The sequence below is a fragment of the Vigna unguiculata genome, chromosome 2, assembly GCF_037176805.1.
Source record: "Vigna unguiculata cultivar grain cowpea cultivar isolate G323 ecotype 2 chromosome 2, ASM3717680v1, whole genome shotgun sequence".
Taxonomy (NCBI): domain Eukaryota; kingdom Viridiplantae; phylum Streptophyta; class Magnoliopsida; order Fabales; family Fabaceae; genus Vigna; species Vigna unguiculata.
In genome coordinates this window covers 18,987,342-19,001,133 of record NC_140793.1, presented here as the reverse complement: position 1 = coordinate 19,001,133, position 13,792 = coordinate 18,987,342, and the positions used below count along the sequence as shown (strand labels likewise).

General features: G+C 31.6%; 1 protein-coding gene across 2 annotated transcripts in view; it reads left to right on the top strand.

Moving 5' to 3' along the window:
* The first annotated feature begins 4,002 nt into the window (after positions 1-4,002).
* The window catches only part of MAP1C (methionine aminopeptidase 1B), a 29,591-nt gene continuing 19,801 nt past the window's right edge, over positions 4,003-13,792 (top strand). The window contains exons 1-5 of one of the 2 annotated variants that reach the window (XM_028059078.2): positions 4,003-4,215; positions 4,326-4,407; positions 6,476-6,713; positions 8,235-8,396; positions 8,491-8,532. In XM_028059078.2, coding sequence (XP_027914879.1) covers positions 4,080-4,215; positions 4,326-4,407; positions 6,476-6,713; positions 8,235-8,396; positions 8,491-8,532 — 660 coding nt within the window. In that variant the 5' untranslated portion in view covers positions 4,003-4,079. The remainder of the gene's footprint in view (positions 4,216-4,325; positions 4,408-6,475; positions 6,714-8,234; positions 8,397-8,490; positions 8,533-13,792) is intronic. The other variant, XM_028059077.2, reaches the window with a different exon arrangement.

Here is a 13,792-nt window from a genome sequence, read left to right as displayed (position 1 = left end):
ATATTATTATTTGAATCAGTGGCGGATCTTGACAAGTAATATTGGGGAAGCCAAAATAATATACTCAAAATTCAAAATTTATATATTTAATTATTATCACTAACACAATAAAAATGAATAAATAATTTAATATAAATACATCCTTCGTTCTTTCAGATCTTTGAGCTCATCAATAATTAAATATAATCTACAAAAGAAATTACACATATACAAAGAATTGTCCTTCGTTCTTTCATATCTTTGAACTCATTAATAATTGAGTCAAAATTAAAATTTTCAATTATTTCTTTTTCAATGTAAATATAAATACGCTCCAAATAATTAATATAAAACACGTTCCTCTAATCGAACAATATGATCATTTGTATCATGATTCAGGATACATAAAGTTAAGATATTGAATTTGTATTGTTTTCATCTTTACCAATAGCTTCTTTTATTACTTTTAAGAAATAACTCTATTCTTTTATTCTTCATCAATATACTTATTTCTTGTTTAAGTTTAAGATTAAAAAATAATTTATCATAATTTAATTAAAAAATAAAAATTAAGAGTTACTAAAAGAAAAAAATCAATGACAATCAGGTCCCAATTAAAAGATGGTTATGAAAAAACACATAGTGCAGTCATTTTCTCCTATAATCATAAAAAAATATATATATAAGGCTCATGTGATAAAAAATAATGTTAATTATTGAACAAATATTTCAGTATCAAGTAATACGAGATACTTACCTTTTTTACTTCACAAATAAAAAAGAACAAATGAGAAATGAAAGTAAAAAGAATAAGTTTGTATTTAACGTTTTTTTTTTCAAAACAAAAAAAAATGTGAGATTGTGAGATCAGTATAATTTGTGAAAAACTTAAAAATACAATGAGAAAGAATATAAAAAATATCTTAATAAATATTTTTATTCTTCATTACATATTATTTCTTAATATTAAATGTTATGTCTTATAAAATAAATATAAAGATATCTAATTTAACTTCTATCAATTTCTAATATATATTACATATAATAAAAAAATTAAAAAAATTAAAAAAAATTAAAAAAAATTATATATATATATATTATAAGATGAAAAAATTAAAAATTAGGGGGGGCACGACCACCCCTGCCCCAATGATCCTCCGCCACTGATTTGAATAAAATGTTACTAAACATTAAACATTCCTATTCTTAAAAAAGGTATTAGTATTTATTTTATATAATTATTAAATTATTTGTTTTTCATACTACTTGTAAAATTTGATAAAAACAATTAATAATATAATGAAAAAAGGTAAAACTTATTGTCCATTATCCTAAGAAACAAAATCTTTGAAACTCACGATCTTGACAATAAGACAACATAGCTCTATCGACAACACGTTCTTCACAACAAGAAAAGACAAGTTTTTATCGGTGTTGCACTTTGAGTCTCAAAGGTCATTGTGTTCGCCATCAACTTACCTTGTTTTTGCATTTTCTTCATCTCTATCTCGATGGTAATCTCTAAGTTAGCGTGTGATTTAAGATGAGTTATAATGTAATTGAAGATGGTATGTAAAATGTATTTTTGTGTTTTTGAATTTTTTTTTTAAATCAAATGGATTTTTCTTGTTGCATGTTTCAATAGTGAGGTTGAAGGTTGGGGAAATGATGAAAGCAAGTTCAGTGGTGAGTTTTTGGTGGTATGTATTTTATGTTTTGCTAGTTGTTTTTGTTGAGGTGGATTGGTGAGTTTCTGGTGGTGCGTGTTTTATGTTTTGCTAGTTGTTTTTGTTGAGGTGAATTGGTTTATTTCGTTTTTAGTGTAAGTTCGACTACTAGGTTTTAGATCTTAATCTTATGGAATTTAGTGAGTTCCATTGGAGTTTATCTTCAAAGGTCGGGTTGGTGGCATTTGTAGAAAGCATGAGAAATTTTTGTCATTAAGAACAAACCTGAACATCTTTTCCTTGGTAGTTTCTAATAATATATTTTCTATGCAATTGTGATGCTTGAGCATGATATGACCATTCCATTTGTGGTATAATGTTGTTGGAGTATTAAATCCTTCAGAGAGAACTTCTATAACCTAGCAACCATGATGTATGTGATGAAATGAGCATTGGCAAATTTTGAACCCTTGAGTAAATGTTGCTATTGCTAAATACTTTGATTGTTCTCATAACAAATCTTTATAATTACTTGATTCCCGATTGGTTTTGATAATTTTTAGTAGAAAATGTATGATTGGGTTTTAGGTTCTTTACACACAAACCAATTAGATTAGTTAAATATGTTATGCTCATGAATGTTGGTGCAATGTGACTCTAGAAGGGGATGAATAGAATTTGTAAACATTTTAAAATTGTTTTGTGCAGATATACTATTGTAAATGAAAATAATTTAAAAGTAATGGCAGAGAAGAATGTGCACAAGAATTTATATTGGTTTATCTCCACCTGAGGCTACGTTTAATCACTTATAACTCTTCTCACTTAACACTTTTGTCTTGAGCTTGTCTAAGCTTCACTTTCTCTTATTTGCTTCAGACTTCAAGCTTTATTTTTCTTATGCTACTTCAGCTTTTACTTTCATTCATTGAAAAAATATTAGTCCAACAAAAATATATATTCATAATAAAGAACATGGTTGCCTGACGATTATTTATGAGCATCTAATAAGGTCTTTGACCTAGCTATCCTTTTCTATGTCCATTAATTATTGGGATAATCAATCTTAATCATGTTTAGCTACCCTATAAAATTGTTATGTTGACTTATCTTTCTTGTTTCATTATAGATTTTGTTATCATCAAAACCTACTCATTGATCCTTTGTGGTATTTATACTATATATAAATTTTTGTAACAAATTTCAACCCTTTTTAAATTTTTATAGGAGATGATATATATATATATATATATATATATATATATATATATATATATATATATATATATATATATATATATATATATATATATTGTCTTTAGACGACCATGTCACAAATTCCTTTGTTTCACCATTTGATAAACATATGGGAATTTAACCTTGGCCCTATTCATGAAAGTTGCAATGTTTTGGTGGATTTTAAATTTCACGTTCAACTCTGCAGACAAATATAACTATGTAATCATGTATATGTTCTCCACAACTTTCTTATTTGTGTCTTTAAGATTTGATTGAAAAACCAAGCATATGTTGTCCTCACCTTTTCTTTTCTGGTTTGAAATATTGTTTCTGTATATCAAACAATTATGTTAATTGTAAGCAAGTAATGTCATTTGCTAAAAAGAAAAAGCACCGGTATGAATTCTAGCTACCAAAAAAAATGGAAAAAAAAGCCCTCAGTCAAATCTAAAATGATGAAATATTAACTTTGTCACTCCTAATTGGATATTACTTAGCATATTTGTTGGATCGAATACATATAAATACGATAATAAAAAAAAATGAAAGTAACTAAACAAGCGTTTTTATTTCAAAATTGACTTAGTATTTTTATTTCAAAAGTGACTTAGTATATACTTTAAATTTACATACTAGAAAATAAAAGATAAATATATTCTTTAGAGGTTTATTTTAAAATGGGAATTAAGGACATAATTAAATCTTAATTTTTTTTCAAATTAACATTAATTACAATTAATAAAGACAGAAAACTTAAATGCCTCAACTAATAGTGAAATTCAAATAAAATTAATAAAATTAATGTTTGTAAATTAAGACTATTATTTTTTATTATATTGAAAACAAAAATAAATTAATACTTATTATTAAAGTTAGCTGTCTACTCTAAAAATTTTATAAAAATCAAAATAAAAAAAACTTTATTGAAAACTAAAAGAAAAATATAAATAGTTATTAAAAACCTATACTTTTCTTTTTATAGATCCATACATGTTAGTGGAACATTTTTTCACTTATTTAATACTTAAAAACAAACTACAAAGAACAAAATTAAGATATACAAAATTTACAAATTTACCAAAAATAAAATATTATTTAGACGGGACAAAAACATTCTTAAACCTCAAAATCCCCCGAAGATTCGAATTCCGTTATCCTCTAACCAAGCCTCACACATACTCCTCTGCTTCGAATATGGCGCTCACTGCTCCTCTTGCTCACAACCCATTTCCAAAAATCCCAATAACACCCTTTCATGGCGAAGCTTTACCGTCTTCGTCATCCTTTATTGGCTCTCCGCTTACACTCTCGCGTTCTTTTTCCCTTTGTGGTTCGTCAATTGCAACTCTATTCATCCTTATTTCTTCAGAACCACAAATATATAAACTATTAAATGAAAAATATTCATCCTTATTCGAATGCTTTTGCGGTGTGTTGCAGGAAACCATTCACTCTCGAGAAAACAGTTCGTGGTTTTCGCGAAGAAGGTTTCGGGGCTGGAGGAGGCAATGAATATCAGAAGGTAACAATATTCTATACCGTGGTGGAATGATGCTATTGTTTTTATAGTATTTTAGCGGATTGAATTTGGACGTTTCAGTTCAAAAGGTAAGGTAATGATCTGGATTTGGAGAGCATGAGAGGGTTCAGAGTTTTTAATTTTTGTTTGGTGTTTTAGGTTTTAAATTGTTGTTGCGAGTGTGGCTGACAGAGTCCCCACTCGCAGCCTGACGTGGTGGCGCTGGTCACCACGAATGAAAATTCCAAAATGTATATTTAAAATTTGATTGGCTATGTGCATATTTGAGATTTTGGCTTTATAGGGGTCAGCAAACTGATTAATTATATTCTATTTATTACAAATGAAACTGAAAACCCTTTTGAAAGCTGGAGAGCTAAAATAGAATAACAAGTTATTGGATGTACTGGATGTTTAGTTGTTATTATGTGGAGTATACAATATTTGGGTAGTTAAATTCTTGAAATAGAACTTCTCCTCTATGGAGGTATTTGTTGTTAGAATAAAGGGTTGAGTTCAAGAGGGGGTGAATTGAACTATCATAGACTTTTCAAAAGCTTTAGAATAAAACTTTATTAGTCCAATTAATTTTAAGATTTAGTTGCTTTTACTAAACTTTTTCAGAACCAAGAACACTCAATAACAAGTATAATTCGCAAAAACAACAATAAAGAGAGAGGGAAAAACAAATGCACTGGTTTTTGTACTAGTTCACTTTATGCATGAGCTACATCTAGTTGTCCAGCCACACCAGCCAAGCTCACACCATGACAATGTATTGCAAACACACTACCAATACAAACAGTACAAGAAATAAACTCTTGAACCCCACAAGATTTAATTTCTAACCTAGTAACAGACCCCCTATTCCTGGATTGTGACTTGGAATCCCTATCTAGAAACAACAACACAAGACAAAAACCAAAATATACAATGAAAAAAATTCACTTGAAACACAACAAGCATAGTAGTAGAAGGAAATCGAGGTGAAATGCTATGTTTCTCTCTTACAATGAGAGAATGATCTTGAAAATCACACTAAGAAAGCTCCAAGAAACGTGTATTAGCCCAATAATAACTCTCTCAATAGTAGAAATGTAAGTTCAAAAGTCATGTTAAAAGGTTTTAGAATAAGAGAGCTACATAGATTTTAAACTGGCAATTTTAATATATTAAAATTGCATTTTAATACGTTAATTTCACTTACTAGTGAAGTTAATGGATTAAACTGAGCGGGTTTTAATATATTGGAATAGAGTAGCTCAAATTCATTTGAAAGCACAAACAAGATTAATTTATTAAAAACTTGTTTTAATAGATTAAAAAAGTCACCCACAATTACTTATGGAGTAATCTTAATCGATTAAAACAAATATCTAATCGATTAAAATGCTCTCTGAAATCAATTCAGACTCATATAAGACCATTTTAATAGATTACAAATATATTTTAATAAATCAAAAGCTTCCTATCTCCAAGATAAGTTCTAAAATGAGTTAAAATAGCTTTCTAATAATAATTGTAAGATCAAACTACTCAAAAAGAGAAACTTAAATACAGTCCTAATCAACACAACACGCTCCCTAAACACATCTAAGTCTTCAATCTTCAAGGAAAGTTGGATTCATCAAATCTTGCTCAGCAGGACCAACATTTGATAGTCCGAATTTGTATTTTATTTATTGTAGGTTGAATTGTAATTGCATGGTATGCTGTAAATGAGAAATACAATTGTTTAGATATCTTCCTTTTATGAAAAAAATTTAGAGATATCAATGTTGTACATTTTTTTCCTTTGGTCTTTCTCATAAGTGCTTCATGTCTAGTAAGTGTTCTCTCATTTAGGTCTTAGAATCTAAGGAATAGATATCAAATCATCTATTTATTCTTTCCTCCCTTTCTTCTTTGATAAGCAATATAAAAGTGTTTTGTTCTGAAAAAAGGTTTTTGAACTTCTTTACTCTTGCATTTGCATTTTGATTTCCAAAAAAAGGGTTTATTTCTATTTAGAAGTAGAAAAAGTTGATGCAACTTTATTAAAGATTCTTACTTGTTGTTTGGTCGTATGAAGAGAGCGTGAACTTCGAGTTGTGACAAAGTTCAAGAAAAGGCCTCCATTAAAGCGCGGGCGAGTGTCTCCAGGTCTCCCTGTCCCTGATCACATACTAAGTCCTCCTTATGTTGGTACAAATATACTTCCAGAAATTGCAAGTGAGCATCAAATTCATGATTCTGAAGGCATAGCTAAAATGAGGGCTGCATGTGAGCTTGCAGCACGTGTGTTAAACCATGCAGGAACTTTGGTTAGGGTAAAGTTTCCTGCTTCAAGCATACTTCCTAAGTCATTTATTTACCTGTTGGATGCTTTCTCAGTGGTCATTGATAATTTTTTAATTATTCTCTTTCATTTCTGCTTTTCTAGACAAATTTCTTAGTATAGTACCTTTACCATGTGTTGGGATTTGTTTTATTAGATTTGATATGAGGGGCATTGGCTGTGTTTTCTTCTTACACTTAGACACTGGTGGTGATCATCAAAAGTACTTTTTCTCCCTATGTCGGAATTAGTGACCAATTATTAATGACTTTTGGTTAATAGAGATAGTTGTCTAGTTAGTGTGAAAGACCAGTGGGTGAATTTGGTGGCATATGTTTTTGTTTATCTTGATGGTAGGTCATGGGTGAAAATGGTAACTAGCAATTTGGAGATGATGGAAGTTTCAATGGTGGTCGCTGCAAAATGACTGCTATTTTTTCAAATTTAACCTGCTTTTGGCAAGTGAATCAATCATTCACAATGAAAATTAGTTTTCAGGGATCTCTTTAAGGGTTATTTTGTAAACCAGTTGCTTCTTGCAAACTGATAAGTTTTAATCCACATTTTGTTTATTTTTCTATTGACAGTGGAATGAAGAAGTTTTGAAATTTCATTGAGGTAGTCAAAATTGAGTTTTTGGTTGGGATTATGAGGGCTTACAAAATCATAAATTGTGGGATTGTAATACAGATGATACACCCAACTCCTACATAAATATTACATATGTACCCGTATGAATAATATAAATAATTGAAAAGATTAAGGGACAGGTCACACTTTAAAAGACTTGGTCAAACTTAGGTGCAACATAAACCATCGGAAAGAAAGCTTGTCAACCTAGTCATAACGCATGAGTGATAAACAAAACTTAAATACCTATTTACATCTAAGTATCCTAAACAAAAAAAATTATCAAATACCAACTATCAAGTTCAAGACAAGGAAAGCGTTGATAGCTCAATCTTCCACAATCTCATAAGCAAGGTGGGAATGACAAATATCTATCCCTCAATTTAAGGGGATGTGTTAGAATATATGTATATATTTATTGTACAATAAATATAAGATTATTTGAAATCCATAAAATTAAGGGATTGGGATAAAGGAGTTATTTGGTAGATTTGCTCGTGATTTAGGATTTTTATTTCAGGAGATTTATTTCCCTAATTAGGATATTTTTTCCTTCTTAAATACCTATGTATTATTCTTCAAATAATCAAGAAAATTATTTCCCAATTATTGTTCTCTGCCTACTTTGTTTTGTAACACATAGGACTCACTTATCTGTAAGATGCACCAACCATAAGCAATGTTAAAAGTTTGGTCAATTAAAGGACACTTTTTGGCAGTGAATGTTTATAGCTTATTTAAAACTGTAATGGGCTTTTTGTCCACAACATTCATTAAATTTTATTTATTACCCAATGTTTTATATTTTGGGTTTGGTAATTGGTATGATAATCTACTTTGACCTGCTATTTTAATCTAACTTAATCTTAGTTTAAACTGTCAGCCTTCTATAACAACTAATGAGATTGATAAAGAAGTACACCAGATGATAATTGATGCTGGTGCTTATCCCTCTCCCCTTGGCTATGGTGGATTTCCGAAAAGTGTGTGCACATCAGTTAATGAGTGCATGTGCCATGGAATACCTGATTCTCGACAGTTACAGGTTTGTCAAACCTATATTATTATTATTATTATTTCTAACTTTCCCTTTTGCATCCATTCTTTTCATAACTACTGATATTCGTCACTTTTTGCAGAATGGTGATATTATTAACATTGATGTGACAGTCTACCTGGATGTATGCTTCTTTCTTTCTAAAATTTTATTTAGTTGTAAGTATAGGTGTTATGATGATGTTTGTTATTTACACAACTATTTGGAGTTTTATTATAAATTACATTTTCATCCTCCTAGAATTCTCTTTCATCCTTTTCCCGTCTTTTGTATTATTATTGGTGCATGCAGCTAGAATGTTTAGTTATTAGGGTTGCTCTTGTACATGAAGTTGGTTTTAGCTTATTTATATTAATTTCTTCCCATGCAAACACCCTTTGATAGGAAGGAAAATATTCCTTGATTATGGATAAACATGCATCGGAAGTGTTGACTAAAGCTAAAATAAGCATCTTGTTGATAATGATTATTGTTGGAGATCTCACACTGACTATAGTACAACCAAATTGTAATTTATAGATGAGTGCAAACGTCAACTTACAAGCTAGTTTTGTAAGGTTGAGTCATATTTAATGTTCACTTTCTAAATTTAATTAGATCCTGTTCTGGCAAGATTTATTAGGCCTATCATGCCACCCACTATTAGATCCTCTATTTCCATGTTTGAGATGTCTAATCCGTAGTGTGAGAGATGGGTGTTGGAGATTGCACACCAACTAGAGACATGACCAAATTATAATATATAGGTGAGTGAAAATTTCACCTTAGAAGGTGTTTTCTTGTGAGGTTGAGTTAGACATAAAGTCTACTTTCAAAGAATTATCAACAAGGAAGCATGGTTAGTTTTCTTACATGAATAATAGGAGTTCATGGTTTTTATAGGCTAAAAACAACCTCCCTTATTGGAGTACTTGGTGTAAAGTTTTTAATAAAAGTTAAGGGGATTAGTGTAGGCATAGAAGAAAGAAGAGTATTGTATCCAATCTAAAACCTTCATTGTGTTTGATAAAATTCATTCTTCTAAGTAGAGTAAGCCCATTCAGGTCTATAGTCTTAGGCCCAAGAATAAAAAGCAGGATTCATTGTTTAGAGGTATAGTTGTTAGAGTTTAGTTAGTAGAGGAGGGATATTAGGGGAATGTTTCATTTTGTAAGAGACGAGTGGGGTTGGGTATACTTTCCCTTTGTGAAAATGTTAAGATCATCCTGAGGAATCTATTAGTGGATATTTGGTTCAAATAGATTCCTCTCTTGCTTGGGAAAGCTTTGCTCACTGAAAACTTGCCTTCCATTCTCTCAAATTTGTTATTTTGTTTTTCTAAGTGCAAATGTCTGTCATACATTATCTATTGTTGGAGATCTCACATCGGCTAGAATAAAGCCAATTTAAATATATAAGTATAGACAATCCTCACCTTACAAGCTGCTTTGTGAAGATGAGTTAGGTTTGAACTCTTTTTCTAATATTGTATGTGTTAGGTTTCTTGATTGAAAGAACCTAATACTTGTGGTTTACAAACCCAAAAACACAAGTGACACACACACACACAACACTGAATATGCTTCCTTTATCTCATCACTACCAAAAGACAAGAAAACAATCAAAGGAAACTGTTTCTCTTCACATAGGATACTACTAATCCTGTCCACCTTGTCAAACATGCAAAAGCATGAACACTCTATAAAGCCCAACCATACCTATATATAGTCTTCCCATTAAGAAGACTATAACATCCAAACCTCCTAACCAACCAACTAACTATTTGTTTTCCTTTTCCTTACATAAACATTTAATTTCCTAATAGTACTATAACCTATCATAGCGATATTTGTTGGGTCTATCATGTCACCTACTATTGGGTCACTATTGAATCACTCATAAATATCTACGCACGAGAAGTTGATGCTTCGGCATCAGGGGAGTATGTTGGAGATCTCACATTGATACATATAAGGCTAACTAAAATATATAAGTAGGGAAAATCCTCACCTTACAAGCCGATTTTGTGAGGATGTTAGGCTTAAAGTCACTTTCTAATAAAAACCAAGTACTTCTCCATATATAGTCTGTCCTAGAAGTAAGAAATTTTCTACACCATATGGAAGTCTTATAATGGGAGTAGGACTGGAGAGGTCTAAATAAGCCCATTCATAACCTTAAGAAGTGTCCTTCATGTCCCTAAATTGTCCACTAATCTTATTTTTGTATGAAAACTCACAGAAGATCTTTTATGTAATAAGTTGTTTTCCATAACAACTCTTGTATTTGATCGGACAAGAACTTGGGGACAATAATTGGACATGTTAGAGAATGAATAGACCTTTACTACATGGAGGATCCTAATCAGCCTATCAATGGCCACTCCCTCATATCTGACTCCATCATGACCAATGAGGAGAAAGCTCAACTATACCATTGTTGATTGATACATCCTTTATTTCAAGTTGTAAAATCTATTTTCCCTTCACTATTTAAGAATTTAACAAGTGGACTTTAAGACTAAAGATTAAAGCAATTGTAATGCATTGAAGTACGTGAAATGTGAACTTGGAAAGCTATAAACTGAGAATTTCAACCCATTATTAAAGCTATTAAAGCTGTTAAACATCTATGGAAGAATCCAACGCATCAAGTTTCAGCTCAATTGAATATCTATGGAAGAAGTTATGAGCCAAACAATCAGTGAAGGTCAAAGCATGAATAATTTGAGTTTTAGCTGAAAGACATGTATCTTAAACTATATTTACTACAACTCTTAAATTTCCTAGAAATTGCAAAACCAAGCTAAACATGAAAGAATAATGAAATAAATATCCTAAGGAAATGCAATAATCCACAAAATGAGAGCATGAAAGTTGGGTTAACAATAATCCATGAGTCATCATGCGTCAACACACTTCAACAAAATGGGATTGCTAAAAGAAAAAAGGTCACTTACTAGAACTAACTGGAGCTCTACTTTTTCAATATCATGTTTCTAAGAAATTTCGGGGGCAAGCTCTTCTTACTGCCAGTTATCCCATCAATGGATTGCCCTCTAAAATCTTAAGACTTAAGAGTCCCATGGAAGTCCAATCCTCGTTGTACCCATACATGGACCCTCCAATAAACCCCAACCTAGATTATGTGGGTGTATATCCTTTGTGCATGTTCATAGTAATGGAAGGGGAACTTTGGATACTAGGGCTATCAAATTTGTTTTTTCTTCGATACTCAACCACACAAAAGGGATATAGAAGTTATCACCCACCACCAAAAAATTGTGTCATGAGATGTCACCTTCATTGAAGAAGAGAACTACTTCAAGCAACTTCATCTTCAGGAGAGAATTTAAGAGAGGAAGATGAGCCTCTTAAGCTTCCAAATGTGACATTTGAACTTGCACCTGAACCTTCCCTTATCTAGCGGGTTTTGTAGAGGTGAGTTAAGCTTAAAGTCCACTTGTTAATATGGTATTAGAGCTTATCCTAGCGATATTTATTGGGGTATCGGTTCGCTATCAGAGTACCCACAAATTTCTAGTCCGACCCACGAGATGTTCATGGCTTGGCATGAGGGGTGTTAGACATTAGTAATTTTTGTTAGAATAAAGTCTTATATAGAATTTATTGTAAAGGTGTTGAGTGCTTTGTGCTATACCAAGTTTCTAGATATATCTTTTCAGATTCTCTTCTCATCTCTTTCATAAATTGTATTTGATGTATGCAAAATTATTGTAAGTATGTGATACTTAGAGAGGGAATTCACACTCAAATTCATTATCTATTCTTTTATATATCTCACGTTGGTATCAAATCAAATCCTATTCTAGCAAGGTTTGTTGAGCCTATTGTGCTACCCACTATAGGGCTGTTAGATGTATTTGCTTCAGAGTGAGAGGGTGTGTTAGAGATTCCACATGAATTATAAATAAGGCCAAATTACAATATATAAATGATGATATTTCTCACCTTACAAGCTGGTTTTCTACGTATCAATTATGCTTAAACTCACTTTCTAATATTTTTGTACAGTGTTATTAAATTTCGGCCATGGCGGTGCTATGGCGGAAACCGGTAACGGTTTCCCAGCCTTCCGCCACAACAAGGCGGAGGCGAATCGGTTTTTTCATGGCGGCCCATGGCGGCCACTTTTTGCATGGCGGGTGGCGGTGGTGTAGCGGTTGTGGCGAAAAATTCGGACCCAAAAGCAAAAACCATGATCGGGAAGAGAAGGGAAGAATGGTGAAGAATGGCAGCAGAAGAATGGCAGTGGCACATACAAGTTATATGCTCCAGATTGAATAGTATTAGAATAAATAGTCTTAAGTAAAATTTATTGTAAAGGTGCTGTGTGCTTCGTGCTAGACCTAGTTCCAACTATATCTTTTCAAATTCTCTTATCTTTCCTCTCATACATTGTATCTGATATATCCAAAGTTATATAAATATGAGATTCTAAGAGAGGGAAATTTACATTCTCAAATTCATTATCTACTCTTATATTTCTGAAGTCTTTTCTTGAGAGAGCTTGCCCATTTGGGGTATGAGTACGAGAATGACACCTCAATAGCTCAACATTGTTGAATCTCACTTTTCAAGGAAGCCACTTAGGGGTCTGCAACAACCATTCATGCTATGTTTCTGGGTTTCAGCTTTGAGGACAACGCTAATTCTGTTGGACAGGTCTATAGTTGTAAGCCTAAAAACAATTAGTAGAGCAGTATTTTAAGAATGGTAGATTAAGGGGAGTGGGGTTGGTCTTTTCCCTTTGGGGGAATGTTGACATCATTCTTGGGATCTGTTGCTGGATGTTGAGTGAGGAGAAATGTTTTTGTTGAGTTGCCAGTAGATATTGTAGTTATTACAGGTGTGGTACTCTAAGATACTATAAATCATTGTAATCTTTACTCTAGGGGGTAGAGTTCTCTGTATATATCTTCTTGAATTGATTTACGTTGAATTAGTTCAATAAAGATCTTTTTCCTCTGATAGCTAACTCCTTTTCAAGTGTGGATATTTGGAGCAAAGTGATTCCTCTATCGCCAGGGAGAGCTCTGCTATCTGGAAACTTGGCTTCCTTTCTCTTAATTCTTTTATTTTCATTCTGTGATTGCAGGTACCTCTAATATATATTGTATCATTGTTAGTGTAATTTACACTTTTGTTTATAACGTGGTTAAAAAGCTAGGTAGACACTGAGGGAGTAGGAATTTATTACCATGTTCCTGTAAAAAGGTATTCATGTTATTCGTGGTTGTAATTTCGCATGATAATTTAGGCTCATTAAATTTTATTTTTTGAATTTATTTTATGTTCAGTATGGTAGTTTACGTTGTTTTGTCAAACAGATTATCTGTGTGGTTTAGTTTATTGGAATTTGGATGTTGGTTACCTATATTCTTT